Source organism: Onychomys torridus, chromosome 21, assembly GCF_903995425.1.
Source record: "Onychomys torridus chromosome 21, mOncTor1.1, whole genome shotgun sequence".
In the NCBI taxonomy this organism is placed as follows: domain Eukaryota; kingdom Metazoa; phylum Chordata; class Mammalia; order Rodentia; family Cricetidae; genus Onychomys; species Onychomys torridus.
Genome location: NC_050463.1, coordinates 14,127,998 through 14,143,032, shown reverse-complemented (window position 1 = coordinate 14,143,032; position 15,035 = coordinate 14,127,998). Strand labels below are relative to the sequence as shown.

General features: G+C 39.3%; 1 protein-coding gene across 31 annotated transcripts in view; it reads right to left on the bottom strand.

Moving 5' to 3' along the window:
- Window positions 1–15,035, bottom strand: part of Nrxn1 (neurexin 1) — a 1,060,385-nt gene that overhangs the window by 13,075 nt on the left and 1,032,275 nt on the right. For 22 of the 31 annotated variants that reach the window (XM_036170770.1, XM_036170788.1, XM_036170779.1 and 19 more), the window contains one exon: window positions 10,983–11,070. In XM_036170770.1, coding sequence (XP_036026663.1) covers window positions 10,983–11,070 — 88 coding nt within the window. The remainder of the gene's footprint in view (window positions 1–10,982; window positions 11,071–15,035) is intronic. The other 9 variants (XM_036170774.1, XM_036170780.1, XM_036170781.1 and 6 more) reach the window with 1 other exon arrangement.

The window sequence follows — 15,035 nt, the reverse complement described above, 5'->3', positions numbered from 1 at the left end:
AAGCCCCAGGCTTTCTGGGTAGTGGGGTAGAGTGCAGGCCTCCTGATTTAGAACTAGGTATATTCACCTTTACATCTTCCAGGCATGGAGCTACTATTGGCTCAACTTTCTTTTACTGGGAAATGATCATATCCTTTTTTTCAGTTAAAGTGTAATAGCCAGGGTGAAAGATTAGATACATTCTGCCCCCTGAGCCTATTAGAAGGGACCCTGTTAGGACTAGACTGGAAAAATATGGCAGACAAGCCAGCTACCACAGTGGCTGGGGTTGGATCTTGTGTGGGTGGGATGACCAGTAAGTCATGCTGCACAGAGCATCCTTGAATGTCTTAGGAAGAAGAACCAACAGAAAAGAGGTATCATTCTTTGTCTCAAAAACTCTGGGGGGAGAGGGGGCAAAGCCCTAGGCTTTTTCTTCCCCCAAATCAAAATATCTTGTGACATATATTATATCCTTTTCTCACTGCCACAGAGCAAGCAAATCAAGCCGAAATGCAGAGCTTGTCTTACTTAGTTGTAGTGGTCCTCAAGCAAACTCTGTACACTGGTGGACTTCAGAAGCACATTATAAAAACACCTTGCTAGAGGCTAAAGTACCAGCTACTAATGCTTCCTTTGGGTTTGGGAAGTAGATTTATTCTGTTGATTATCTGATTTACTCCTTATTTGCTAAAACTAATAATAGCTATTTTCTATCCAGGTTTATGTGTAACAGACTACATTGAGCAGTTCATAGTCCCAGTCTCATTGTTCTTAGCACAAAATGGCATCGTATTTAGTATTATTCATGTCATTTTGCAGGTGCTAAAAGTCAGGAGCACAGGTTCAGTGATCTGCTTTTGATTGCACATCAGAGGGATGACCTTGGATTTGAACTCTCAGATACTCAGATGTCACAATTTCACTCAATGAAACAAAAGGTTTCTGTATTTCCAGATGTAACCAGTTCATACTTGTCTTTCTTCTTAAAAACAGAGAAGTTTATTACTATTTTTAAAAGCATTTGACTGTTGCGCTGGTATCTTTAACATATCTTCTTTTTTTTTTAACCTAGACAATTTATTGAAGTGTTTCCTGTTTTGTTACCACTCCCAGGTTTGTATAACAGTGTGTGACTGAGTGAGGGTCAAATCATAATGACAGTGTCTGCTTTAACACGTCAGTGTGTGGAGATGAGCCCTGAGAGCTGGCGCCAAGCGTAACATTTGCTGCTCCTTGGAACATATGAGCTGATGACAAGAAAGCATATTGGCTCTTCGTGGAGGCAGCATACCCCATGGAGTGGAATTCAGAAAATGCCGGCTTACCCCTCCTAACAGCTGAGGAAACAGAATTAATAAGGTACCAAGTAAACGCCACAGGAAACCAACTTTGTTATCAAAACAGGGATCTGGCACCAATTACAATAGAACACAGCTTCATTCTTCCAGGGCTTCAGATTTTCATGAGAGATAGATTTAGACAATATTTTTCTGAATACATTTCATTTCTCCTTTCATGGTTGGTGAGTTTTTAGATTGTGGGAATGCATGGTATTGTGTCCTTCCAAAGCACAACAGGATATGTGCTATATTGTAGAAAGACTTTGTGGAATCTTAGCATTTTCTAATAAAGCTGTGATGTGAGACACATATCACAAAGTTGGTACTTTGATTCTGGACATATATAGGCTGCTTAAAATGTATTTTGTGGCCCTTAGTGAATGAGTATTGTTGTTTAGTGTAGTATGACAAGTATCTGCATATATATGTATATATAGTAGATACAGATATATGTGTATATAGTCATATGGATTCACAACAACGACCCCCAAGGTTGGGCATGCCCGGCAGGACCTAGTCACTACTACCTAGTCATTTCTGGGTCAAAACATCTCTCGTGACCAGGACCCCGTGGCTTTTTGTGGTTGTGTAAAGTGCATAGCACAACCATGTGATCTTCGCGCATGCGTGGAATAGCCACATAGTTCTGTGTGTGCAGGTGCGGCCTAGCCTTTATAAGCCGGTGCCATGATTCCCTGCCCCTCTTCACTCCCCACAGGTCTGTTCACATCTGTCTCTCTACCTTATCTTAGTAAAACTCTTGTTAGTGGATTCTGTTGTATTTCCTTGCAGGATAGGAGCACTGCAAATAAACCAACATATAGTGTTTTCAAGTTTAACCAAATGTGGCACGAATATGTAAATGCTAATTATGCAAGCAGCCAATCATCTGTTGAGATTTTTTCTCTCTCATTTGACAGTGTCTCATGTAACCCTTGTTGGCTTGAATTTGTTATGTAGTTGTTGCTATGAGGTTGACCTTTGTCTGATTCTCTTGTGTCTACCTCCTGAGTGCTAGGGTCATAGATGTATACTACCATACCCCATTGATACACTGTTAGGACTTGAACCCAGGGCTTCATATATGCTAAGTAAGTACCAACAGAACTATATTTTTAGCCCCTCATGAAACATTTTAATGGAGCCCATTTTCTCTAAGACTAAAAGGGCTGTGCCCTTTCCGTGCAGAGCAATCTATTTCGCAGATTCAGAAATCTTACTGCGGAGCAGAATAAGGCATCTGTTTCCAACCCTAGGCCAGGAGCTGCACCTCTTCTCGATATTGTATGCATCACAGTTACTCATTAAATCCCATCTACATTCCTGAAACTCACCTGGGCAATGCGTGTCCTTCCTCTGTGTTACCAACCTCACAATAACCCTATTCATCCCATCCATTCATACAGAGTGAGATGTTGAGCATTAAAAATACTGAACAACCTTCACCAACGTCGGAAAGGGCTGCATCTCAAAGGAGCTCGGCTTGCTTCCAAAGTCCAGATGGATCATAACTAGTCCTCATAACTAAAACATCCCATTTCATACCACAAATATTAAAAATGCTGTTCAGGTACTTAATCAAGTATAACCAAAATCCACTTGTGTCATTATAGTAAAAGGCAAAATCCAAACATTACAGAAGGTTCAATAAAGGTTCACATTTGGGACCAGGGGAACAAACCAAAGCCCTTTTTGAGTTTTGTACCTTCACCCACCCCTGGTCTTCAAGTGTTAGTCATCTTTTCCTAGCCTAAAGAACGGAATCTGCTTCTGGGTGGAAAACATGTTGATATCTCCCCGCTTAAGAATTCATCCAGTTGGGCAGGTCAATACCTGGCCAAGGAACCAGGCACTCCCAGGAACGCAGATTCATGCTCCCTGCCCAGAATTCCATTCCTGTCATCTGTTCAGCCCTGGCTGGAGCTGCTGATGTGGGGCTGGTTTAAGCCTGCCGGATTTTCTGAAAGCGTGACCCCGCCCCTGCAACCCTCCTTTCCCGCTTCTTTTCTGTTCCTTTTAGAAGTTGACAGAGCTTTCTTACGTTTTGCATGGTACTGTTGGTATTTGGGGCTTTCTCTGTCTCTGAAGCTCCCCACAAACACCCAAGTCCCACTTTCCTTAGGGCTGCCTGCTTGCCAAACCCTTGTCCAATTAAAACGCGCTTTCTTCTTCCTTGCCTCTAAGTCCCTCAGACCCGCTTTCTCCGGCCCTGTGGCTTTCTCATACTTCATTCCATAGAACACTTGTAATTCAAATACGGATTCTGGTTGTTTAATGTGTAAATATTTTTTAAAGCCTCTCTCCAGTTTTAAGACCCCAGTCTATTTAAATGGAAGAACTGGGAACCATCCCTTTGTAATGTAAACCTCAAGGGAGGTAACGCCCTCAGTCTCCAGTTCTCTGCTGGGAAGGGAGGAGCCAGCCCCTCCCTTTAATCTAGCTGTGGAGACCCTTCCTCTGGTTGAAGCCATTGGCCCCAAACAATCACCCTTTGTTCCATCCTTTCTCTTAAAAACTCTGCCTCCTGCTGCGCCACCCTCATCCATTGCCCCCACAAACTCAGGCTGATTTCTAACCTCGCCTTCTTATTACAGTAATTTAGAATAAATTTTCCTTGTAGTTTAACTTCCTTCAATGTAAATTTTCATTCTAATGCACCAGTTTAGAAAAGGAAGAAGAAAAGGGGTAGGGTTGTAGCCCAGAGGTAGACCAGTTGCCAAGCATAAGAAGGTCTCCAGCCCAAGGAAGGAAGGGAGGATGGGAGGGAGGAGGGAATGCAGGAGGGAGGGAGGGAAAGAAGGAAGGGGAGGAGGAAGGAGATTAAGAGTGATATGTGTGCCATTCTTCTTTTATGATCATATTCATATTTTATCTAAGTATTCTGGAGAATTAAATTTATATATGGAAAAAAAACCCCAGCAACAACAACAAAAAAATCAACCAACCCCCCCCCCCAAAAAAAATAGCCCCAAGCCAGAACATTGCATGCTGACAGCACATTCATCAGTGGCAAACTTCAGCCACCCACCCTACATGATGACTGGACGTCCAGCCAACCTAGCCCAGGTACTCAGGAAATGCTCTATGTTCCCAAAAATGGAAGATTCATTACGTTATTTTTTCTGGCTCAAAATCCTTCATTTTAACAGCAATGTGTTGGCTATTATTGGTTAATTAGACTCGCTTTTGAATAATTACATATAAATAACCCAAATTTAAATGAAGAACAAAATTATCTTCTAATCAGTCTCAAAAATATGGCCTACTAGATGATATATGCCTTTAAATGATTGAGATTATTTATTTAATGAAAAGATGCAGCTTGTGCAATATCCATATTTTTATTTCTAATGGTTAATGGGATCAGTTCAATAGAAATCCTTTGATCTTTTCTCAAAATAGCACACTGGAAAACCACTCAAAATTGCACAGTAATTGTAGCAAATTTTCCCTAATGAATAGTAATACATGTGAAGGACCTTTTGCCATCAAATTTAAATTTATTCCAGCAAATTACTTAAATGAACATCTAAAAAGCTAATTCTGTATTTGTGAGGTTCCTAAATTTTAGAGGAACAACCTTGCATTTCAAGAAACCAAAAGTCCACTTTCTCTCAAGTAGAATAGTGAGAGGTGCAGTATTATCTCAGTAACAATCTCTCCAAGTCTCTCCAGCTATGAAGATACCTTAGAGTTTCATTAAAATGAAAATATAACTTAAAAAACATAAAAAATACTAAAAGTTTGTAAGGACTAAATGCAATGATGAGCATAGGATCTGTCTTCACTAAATCCAAAGGATACTTATTATCTGTCATTACTCATACACCTGAGCCCTGATCCACAAAGTGTGTTTACAGTGGTTGGGCAGACTGTCTACCTCTATTGCCTCAGACAAACGAGAAGAGACCACACACACACACACACACACACACACACACACACACACACACACACGGGGGGGGGGGGGGGTGTTAGAGAGAGAGAGACAGAGACAAAGAGGAAGGGAGGGAGGGAGGGAGGGAGGGAGGGAGGGAGGGAGGGAGAGAGAGATTGATTCTTTTCTTCCCTCCCGACTGCAACAATGGATTACTTAGTTGAAAAGTCTCCCACTTAATCAGCTATTCATCCTTAAATACAAAGAGATTTGGCATACTATCCTCACCATTGTAAATATAAGAGGATTTTCTAGATACATTGGAGGAAGGAGGAAGCTAATTTTTTTTTCTTTTTTATTTTTGGTGAGGCAAGATAAATTGGAGCTATTTACCAGGAAGATTCCACATGAAAAAGGTGCCATTATTTTCAATGAATGTCTTAAACAACAGCATTGAAATCACACTTTCCAGATTTTGCCAAAGGTGTGGAGAAAGTGTTCTGTTCAAGAGAGGGCAGAAAACTGAGATGGATGGACGCCTTCCGAGAATTTAGGTGAATGCAGCATTGACATTCTGTCAGTTTACTAAGCAAAATCCAAAAATGAACAGTGTCAGAGAAATCTGGTTTACAAAAGCTTATTTTGTAAAAGAGACACAGAAAATACGTACACTTACATGCCTATAGTATAAAATAGCGGTGACAGGAAACACTGGAAAACACATATTAGAAGAAGCCGTTGTTCTTTAACATACTTCCCACCCACAGTCCATCCATTCCAAAAAGCACGTGGTTTGGCTGAGGGAAAAGCACAGGAGGTGCAAGTGGTTTTCTGTTTGTTTGTTTCAAAGGTCATCCATCTGTCAGTGTTCATGAAGCATAAAAAGGGCATTTTGGGACAGTGATGGCCTGGGACCAGTGGGAATGTGAGGTTCCTACCTGTAGAGATGAGATTTGCTTAGCTGTCCTGCATCACCTGGTCTCTTTTTGTATTCTCAAACCCTCACTGTACTGGTGTGGCGCTATCATCCAATTCTAACCACGAAGGACATTGGGACTGGAATCAACTGTAATTGAATTCCATGTGTTCCCACCCAGGGGTTTGTCCCTGATCTAGTTTCAACATGCTCTGTTCCCATCAGGAGGCCCGAGTGGTTTCATCAGTTGCCCATCAATTTTCAGCCAAAAAAAGTAACAGCATTATGTAAAGGGGGAAAAATAGCTCAGATATTACTTTTATAGGATGAATTGGAGAAGAAAAGAAAAGCTGACATTTGTGCTCGAGTTTATTCGAGGCTTTGCAATAATTACCTAAAATACCTAAAATGCCTCTAAAATCAGGTGGTATTTTAATGCCTAACAGGAAGGACTTGAAAATCAGAAGAAAACAAAATTTAAAAAGCAAAAAATGTAGGGTGGGTGGTTTCTAAGATAGAATAAGTCTCCCGTCCTGGAGGGGATCAAGGTATACAATGTACTTTTTTCTCCCAGGGCTCGCACGGGAATGGAATCAGGTTATGACTCTGTAATATTTGAACAATGATGAAATTAATAGCTAAATACACAACTCCCTCTTCATTAAGAGTGCTGAGTGGAGTCACACAACAATTCAAATTTATCTAACATTTAATAAAAGGTGTAATTTGCTAGTGTTCAAGAAGAGGGTGGATTGCTAGCCATGGTGCTTTTTTTTTTTTTAACATCTTTGGGAAGGAAGGCCTCTGAAGATCAAAGGTGATACAATTCCAGTGAAAATCTTTTTTTGAAGGTGTGTGTATGTGAGAAGGGGGTCGTGGTCTGTATGATTACAAAACTTTCAGATGTAAATATTCAGGTAGAGTGAAATACCCAGAAAAAGCATGTGACAGCTAATTGTGGATTTCCTGACACATAGCTGTTTTCACTAGTTTAGGGAATTACTGATACACACCAAACACAAATCTATCTCTGAGTATCTACCTCCACCTGTAGGTATTCTAAAGGCCTGGTTTCCCAAAATTTGAGTTGCTTATATGTGAAATAATTTTTACCTAGACATGTCTAACAGTAACCAAAGTCTAATGGTAGAAAACACAATTATTACCAATATTATCTTATGTTAATATAAAAAACAGCTGGAAAAGAGATGTAAGGGAATGGTACAATTATCCACAAAAGCTTGTAGAGGTACAACCTCAAAGGGTAACACTATTCAGATTCAAACAAGGTCAAGAAAATAGACCGTCTTTCTTAAATAATAGTTGGAAAGAAGAAAAGTTATACAAACCACAAATTTTACTTGATGCTATTATACAATTTATATCATTTTGCTAAAGGCACAATATTACATGAAACATTAAAGAAGAACTGAGAAGGAAATCAGAGAGTTGATGGGAAAGTCAATGTGGAAAAGATTTCATTTGTAAAATGCAATATAAAAAGGGAAGCCCTTGATAGAGCACTACAGTCAGCAGGACAGGGAAGGTCACCAGAACAGCTAGTAGTAGCCAGTGATCCCAGGGGTGTGGCAATACCTGCTTTAAAGGTACAGTCTACTCAAACAAGAATTGATGAGCAGAAAACTAAGGCATAAGGGAGGAAGTTAAACCAACCAGGCTTGTGCAAGAACTTGAAAGTGGGAGCGGGGGAGATGGCTCATTTGGGTAGGAGAGCTTGCTGTGCAAACATGAGGACCTCAGGTCAAATCCCCAGCGCCCACATTAGAAACAAAAACAAAAACAAAAGGCCTTGACCACTGGATGTAGTGATTCACACCTTTAATCCCAAGATGCCAGAGGTAGAGGCAAACACATTTCTATGAGTTCTAGGACAACCTGGTCTACACAAGCTCCAGATCAGCCAGGGTTATATTGTAGGACCCTGTTTCAGAAAATTAATTATTAATTAAATGAGAAAATGGCCTTGTATACCTGTATCCCCAGTGTTGCAGGGGACAGAGAGAGACCGGCAGATCCTGGGAATTCCTTAACCAGCCAGCCTAGACTACATGCACTGCAAACTCCAGCTATAGTGAGAGACCTTGTGTCCATGGAATAAGGCAGAGAATAGCAAAGCACAGAGCAGGGACCTACTGCTATCTTGCTCTGGCCTCTATGGGCATGCAAACACACACGCGCGCGCGCGCGCGCGCGCACACACACACACACACACATTAAAATGGTAGTTATGAATAGAATCAGTAGTTCTGCATCTTGTATTTTGGGCAGTAGACAGTGTATTAGAAAAGTACAGACATTTACATATTTATATGAATAAGTGTTCCCTGGAGGGATGCATTCTTACAGGTTCCGGCTTCACATTGCTGTCTTATGGTTGAGGATACAGCTGTATGTTGGCAAATTCATAAAGAAGAGAGGAGGGCAAGACCATCTGGAACACAGCTACTGACAAGATGCTGTGCTTCCTGTTGTTTGGGACATTTAATAAAACAGCCAAAGTCAGGTGAATTAAAAGGAGGAGGAAGAGCTAGAGTACAGCACCGTGGTTAAGAACATGTACTGCTCTTGCAGAGGACCCAAGTTCAGTACATAGCACCCACAAAGGCAGCTCTAGGGGGACCCAGTGACTCTGGTGTGCCCTGGGAAGCTGCACTTGTCTTCAGGCATTCACAATCAGAAACATACACATGCACCTTTTTTTTTTTTCCCAATTAAACATAGGGAAGTACTCTGTCTCTTTTTTTCTCTCCCTGATCATCCTGTTCCTAGATCCACTGTACTCAGAGAAATGCAGAGACCATGGAGTAGTTAAGGAGTGTTTAATAGGACCTGTGAGCAGTGCTGGAGTAATCGGAGCATTTTCCTCAAGAAGAAAGACAGAGTGACAATTTCAAGTGCAATTAAAGTCCTCACGCTGGATTTACTGGGTAGTTAAGGTAAGGGCTCTGTCTAAAGATGATTGCTGTGACTCAATAGAAAAAGGATTCGGACAGAGGAAGATCAGCAAGCACTGCAATTAGTCAGCACCCACGCACTTCTCATTACCACTGGAATAAGAAATAAATGTTGAAAAAGACGCCTGCCTTCAAAATTATGAAAACAAAATCAAACTCTTACAAACACACAAAATTCAGAGTTCCTTACTGGAATAATTCATAATGGAAGATTCAGAGTTAAGACAAATGTTAATAGTGATGATGATGATGATGATGATGATGATGATGATGATAATGTCCTGCACTTTTTAATTAGCATAGAGAGAGCTGTGAGAAAATCTGTTAAAATAATGGCAGGACCTTGGCCTTGGGCCCCACAGTAATGGCCTGATAGTCCAAGCATGAGAAACTGATAGAGATCGAGGAGTTAGTCAATGGTCATGGAAGATGGAAGTCATATATGATAGACTATTCTGGGGCTGAGAGTCCAATGGGAGGTGAACTGCAGAGAAGGAGGGCTGAGCAGCCCAGGCAATCTCCAGCATGAGCTCCAGATGAGAATGGACTGAGGCACCCTCCCGTCACTGGCAGCTACTCCCTTGTCCTTGCAGATGGTAGTGACAGTGGTCTAAGTGGTGCTCAGAAAGAGATGCAGCCAATGCATCCCCAAATACTTCATATTTAAAATCAAGAAAACGTGGACTAACTTTCAAACAGTATATATTTCTTTACAAGAATACAAGTTAACTATTTTATTGAGATGTCTTTCTGGGGTTCTAGGTAAGAACTATGAGTGTTATATGAGCTAATGTGTAGTGGGCAGATCATATCTCCTGCAGTCATTTTGTTATCACACACTAGGAATTCAAAATAGCACTAACAGGCATGCATTTAGTATTGTGAATATTTGGTGGGGAACACGGACTGTGATTCACTCATTTTTAGGGTCTTCTGTCTCCACTTAGTAGTATAAGGTCTGTCTAGGAACAAAAGTACATCATTCTCAGTAGACAAGATGTAAACAGGCCACAAAGAAGGTGCAATTAGGCTTCGATTGTCTATAAGTAAAATGCAGCTTGAACTTTGGGAAACATGGCAAAACTCAAGTCTTTCTCTTTTAAACCCATCAACTATTGTACCTGCTGTTTTGCTATTGCTACAGTGCTCCAACTTCCAAAATTCCAAAATGTATCAGTTATGCTAGTTTTCCAGCAGACTGAATCATGGGAATGTTTTTCAGTACATAGATCAAATGATTTGTCACAGTTTACGGTTAATGTTTAGCTTTCCTGTTGTACTAGAGCCGACCACAGGGAAAGTCCACTCTAAACTGTATATAAAGATGATTGTGGAGATGCTGGAATGTGAACAGCAAGTAGCTCACGTGTAGTACTCCCCTCTCTACTGTTTTCTCAAAAATATCTATTATTGGGGTTGGGGATTTAGCTCAGTGGTAGAGCGCTTCCCTAGCAAGCACAAGGCCCTGGGTTCGATCCTCAGCTCCACATACAAAAAAAATATCTATTATTGGTGGTTTGGGTTTTTAACATTTTTTAAAGTGAGAAAATTTATACAATAAAAAGGCAAAGGCCTGTTGGATAATATTTTTTTTGTCATTGTTTGGTTGGTTTTTAATATTTTTGAGACAGAGTGTCCTATAGTCTAGTCTGGACATCACCTCACTGTGCAACCCAAGATGGCTTTAAAATCCACATTCCCCTGCCTCCACTTCCAAAATTACCAGCATTTACCTCCATGTGGAACTAAGAACCCATCGGATAATGTACCATTTTACAATGAGGTAGCCAAAGATAATGCTTGACATCTAAGTGGGCATCTCTTCTAAGGAACAGAACATGCAACAAAGATATACAGTAAGGGCAAGGAAGTAAGAAAAAAAATTGACTAACCTAACCCACCTGAGCTCGGCTCACAGGGGTCAATATCCTCGTCATCGCTGGGACACTCTGCTGAGGCCACAAGGATATCATCTGTGGTCTGCAAAAGAAGCACAGTCAGTAGGTTACTTTAAAGTGTACTAGGAGGTCTTCTCTGTCTCAGTTTACAAGTGAAACACAGTTTGTGTTTACATTACAGGCAGAGAAACCAAATTCATTATTTTCCTTCCCCGAGACACAGAACACAGAGCTTATATTCACTAACGTATTTTAGACCTCTCATAGAAATATCCCCATGTATGACAGATCTTGACTACAACTTATTTAACATGTGTATATAAAAAATGGTGGTCTATAACTCGTAGATACCCAGCTATTCAGCTACAATGAGACACTGCATACAGGAGCAGGCTGATGTTTAAGAGAACCTGGCAGAAACAGGCAATTTGAGATTGATTACAGCCCTGGAGAGCTACAATGTATGCACCAGTAGGCTTTATGCAGTACTTGTGCTTGGCTTCCTGGAGCAGAGCAGCCATAACTTTTTTACATTTGTGAACAGGTAGTTCAATAAATCTTCGAGATGTAGCTTTTCCTCATTGGAAAACACAGATTAGACAGAAAATTAGATATGTATTTTTTAGGTGCAAAATGAAGCAAATGTAGTTCATTTAAGAGGTTTTTCAGTTTTTAAAAAATTTCATACTCATTATCATTTTTACAATGTTCAGATAGTAGAAGCTGTTTCCTCATTGTCCTTTCCATTGCCAAGGTTTCACAGTAAATAAAAAGTATGTGTGGAGTGGGCTGGGGAAAGGTGACCATTTCCTCTGTGACATTATAGTTGCTTCACTGCACTTACAGCCAAAAAGATAACTGTCGCTGTAATAAAAATCAGAGTGTGTAAATCTTAGCAGTTAGTCACATAATCAACACACTGGCAAGCATCAAAGGTTGTTCTTTAGTGCTGCTTACGTGCAGTAATAAACTCAGAGGAGTTATTGCATGGGATTTGGGAAGGGTTACTCCAGATCAAGCTGATGCGAAGAAGGCAAAACAGACCAAATCCATGGTGCAAATCAAATTTGCAGAACGTTCAGGAGATTTTGGCAGTTCGGAAGATGCTTGAGATAAAACCAATGCTGCCACTTAACAGGAATTGGAATAACACAGCATGAGCTAAAGTCATTAGAGAGCCACAATATTGTCAGAGATAACAATGTAAAACTAATTTTAAGAAAACTGAAGACAAGGAGGGAGGGACTTGAATGATAAATGATTAAGTTCATAAAGCAGAATCTATTACCTTGTTGACTCTTGGAAATATACCTTGAAATCAACACAAGTCTTTAAGCAGCATGTGGACATAGGCTCATTGTGTTTTGCGCTTCCTTTCTTCTTAAAGAGTTTCTGGATTAATGCACTCCCTTGGTGTGCATTTTCAAGAAGGAATTTTAAAATACCAGATTTCTTAGAAGCATAGTTGTTCACAGAGAAAGGCATCAGCCGGTGGTATGAACAGTTCTTTACCTCTCATTAACATGAGTTTCACCAAAGACTCATTGGGCTTTTGGCACAAATTCATCCTGCAGGATATCACCCATATGAATGCTATGGTATCACGACATTGAATTAGTGATCCCTCAGGGCAATCAACCAAATACATCCCAGAGCAAATAGTGGGCTATTTTCCTAGGACCAATATTTAGCAAGAAGCTATTATCTTCACTCAGAATGGGAACTCTTTCAATACAACCCAAATTAAGTTAATAACCACAGTTACAAGAGAAATTTCAGTTTTCTTGAGGAATTTTAAATGTATCCATTCTATCCCTAACTGTCACTGTTGCAATGTTCTTGATAAGGGGAGGAAGATATGAACACATTTGTTAGGCCAGGCGTTCTCACTCCAGTATTGCTTCCTCATCCTCTCCTGTATCTGGAGGGACATCTAGAAGTATCTGGAGATATATGAGATTGATACTGCTGGGATATTGGTGCAAGGCTATTACTGTGAGTATCTATTCATCAGAGACTTGGGGTGCTGTGAAATGGTCTAAAATACACTTTATGACTCATTCAGCAAGAATGATCAAAGGTATTAAATTAGGGAACCCTGCCATTAAAATGTAATAATTGACTATGCTTCATTTTTCTTATCTGAAAAAACAATGATGAGTATAATCAACATTGTTCTAAAGGAACAAGTCCATGCATGGAAAGCACATGGAATATGATCTCACTGTAATTGTTAATACAAATTTCCAACATTATCAGCACAAATTTTAATATTTCATGAAGGTGGAACTGTTTTAACTCAATCACTTTGAACTATATTTATAAATAGTATAGTTTCAGATATTGAAGTAAAAGTTATACATACAAGTTATTTTCAGCTGGAAGACTCACATGAGCAATTATATTAATATTTGTAATATAGGTTATATTTAAGCTTACATCTTTTACAGTCTCAGTTCCAATTGTTACTTGAGCAAACATCAAGTATAAATGAGGAGGATAGCTTATTAAAATGAATTCATGGCTATATATATATACAAGTCATTAGACAATGTTCTATGTACACTGGTTGCTTAGATAATGCAAGCCAATCTACTTCAAGCTATTTTCTTTAGGGATAATTCCACTTATTTTATTTATTTATTTTTTGGTTGTGAGCCTTGCCTTTTATGACTGCCCTGATTATTTCACTTTTTAAGCAGAAAATGTTGTAATAGTCTCAGTATCACTTTTTATAAAACACTATATACACAATACAAAAGTCATATAATAGTATCTTGTATAGCTTTGTTAAAGTAAAATGAACCACCAAACATACCTCTTCTATAAAAACAGATTTTTAGGTCTCAATGTACTTTCCTGCTATAATACATGTATATTCTTGATTATTATGTATACATTTTTATTAAATATTGAAATCAAACAATCCTTTTGTGAATGGAATTTTTAAATTAATAGATGCCTTGACTGAAAACTCCATGGCATAAAAAATTAGGAAGCAGCTTATGGAAAGAGGAAAAAAAATACCCTCAAACTTCACTCAGGAGGTGGATTTCACCAAACAATTCTCTAGCCAAAGCTGTGTGATTGAAATTTAATTCACTGTGCTTTGAGCTGCCACTCTGTGTGACTTACTGCTGAGAGTGTGGTATTGAAAATCTCAAATACGTCACATTAATCAATTCTGTTCTTTAGTAGACTTTTGCCTGATGTTTATAACCTTTTTTCAGAGAGTCAAGCCACTGTAAAAGACAGAATAGCCATCAAGCAAAAGCATCAGCCTCAGGTAGTAGAAGCATTCCACTTAAGTGAGTGAATGTGTGCTTAACCACTCACAGGTCAAGGAACCACGATGACATTCCCTAGTAAAGATATGTCTGTGCCTGAGCATGGCAAGCATCTATTCTTATTTCAAAAGTCCACTAAAAAACCAATCAATCAAACAAACAAAAAAACACTAGGTCTCCATACCTGTAAACAAAGCAACATGGAAAAAATGTGAGAAATAAAGGGTCAAAACTTAATCTACCATGTTCTGCACGTGAACACCTACATCCAAGACTTGGGGAAAATGTAGTCAGGAGCCATTAGCCCAATTTATCTAGTAGTTAAGGATACCAGGGGAGACTAATTGATGGTTTATAAATTATAATGACACTCTCTTTTTAACAGCACAGGTAGTCTCCCCCCGACCCCATCATTTGCAGTATATATATGCTACTTTCCAATAATAATAATAATAATAATAATAATAATAATAATAATAACAATAATAATAAAGCACAGCTCAAGTGCCTTTGTGGTTAAAAAGATATATGGGGAGTGAATGAACAAATTTTATGTCCCTTCTAAGAACAACAATATTTCTAGATGTCATTTTCATGATACGTGGTTGTGCAGAACATTAATCCCTGTCAGTCAAGACACATACAAGAAACGTCAAGCAGAACAGCAAACATGCTTTGTAAGAAAAAAGGCAAATTCCAAGTGTGCAATCCAGATACTTCACTTATTTCAAAACTTTAATTTAAATGATCTTTCTAAACT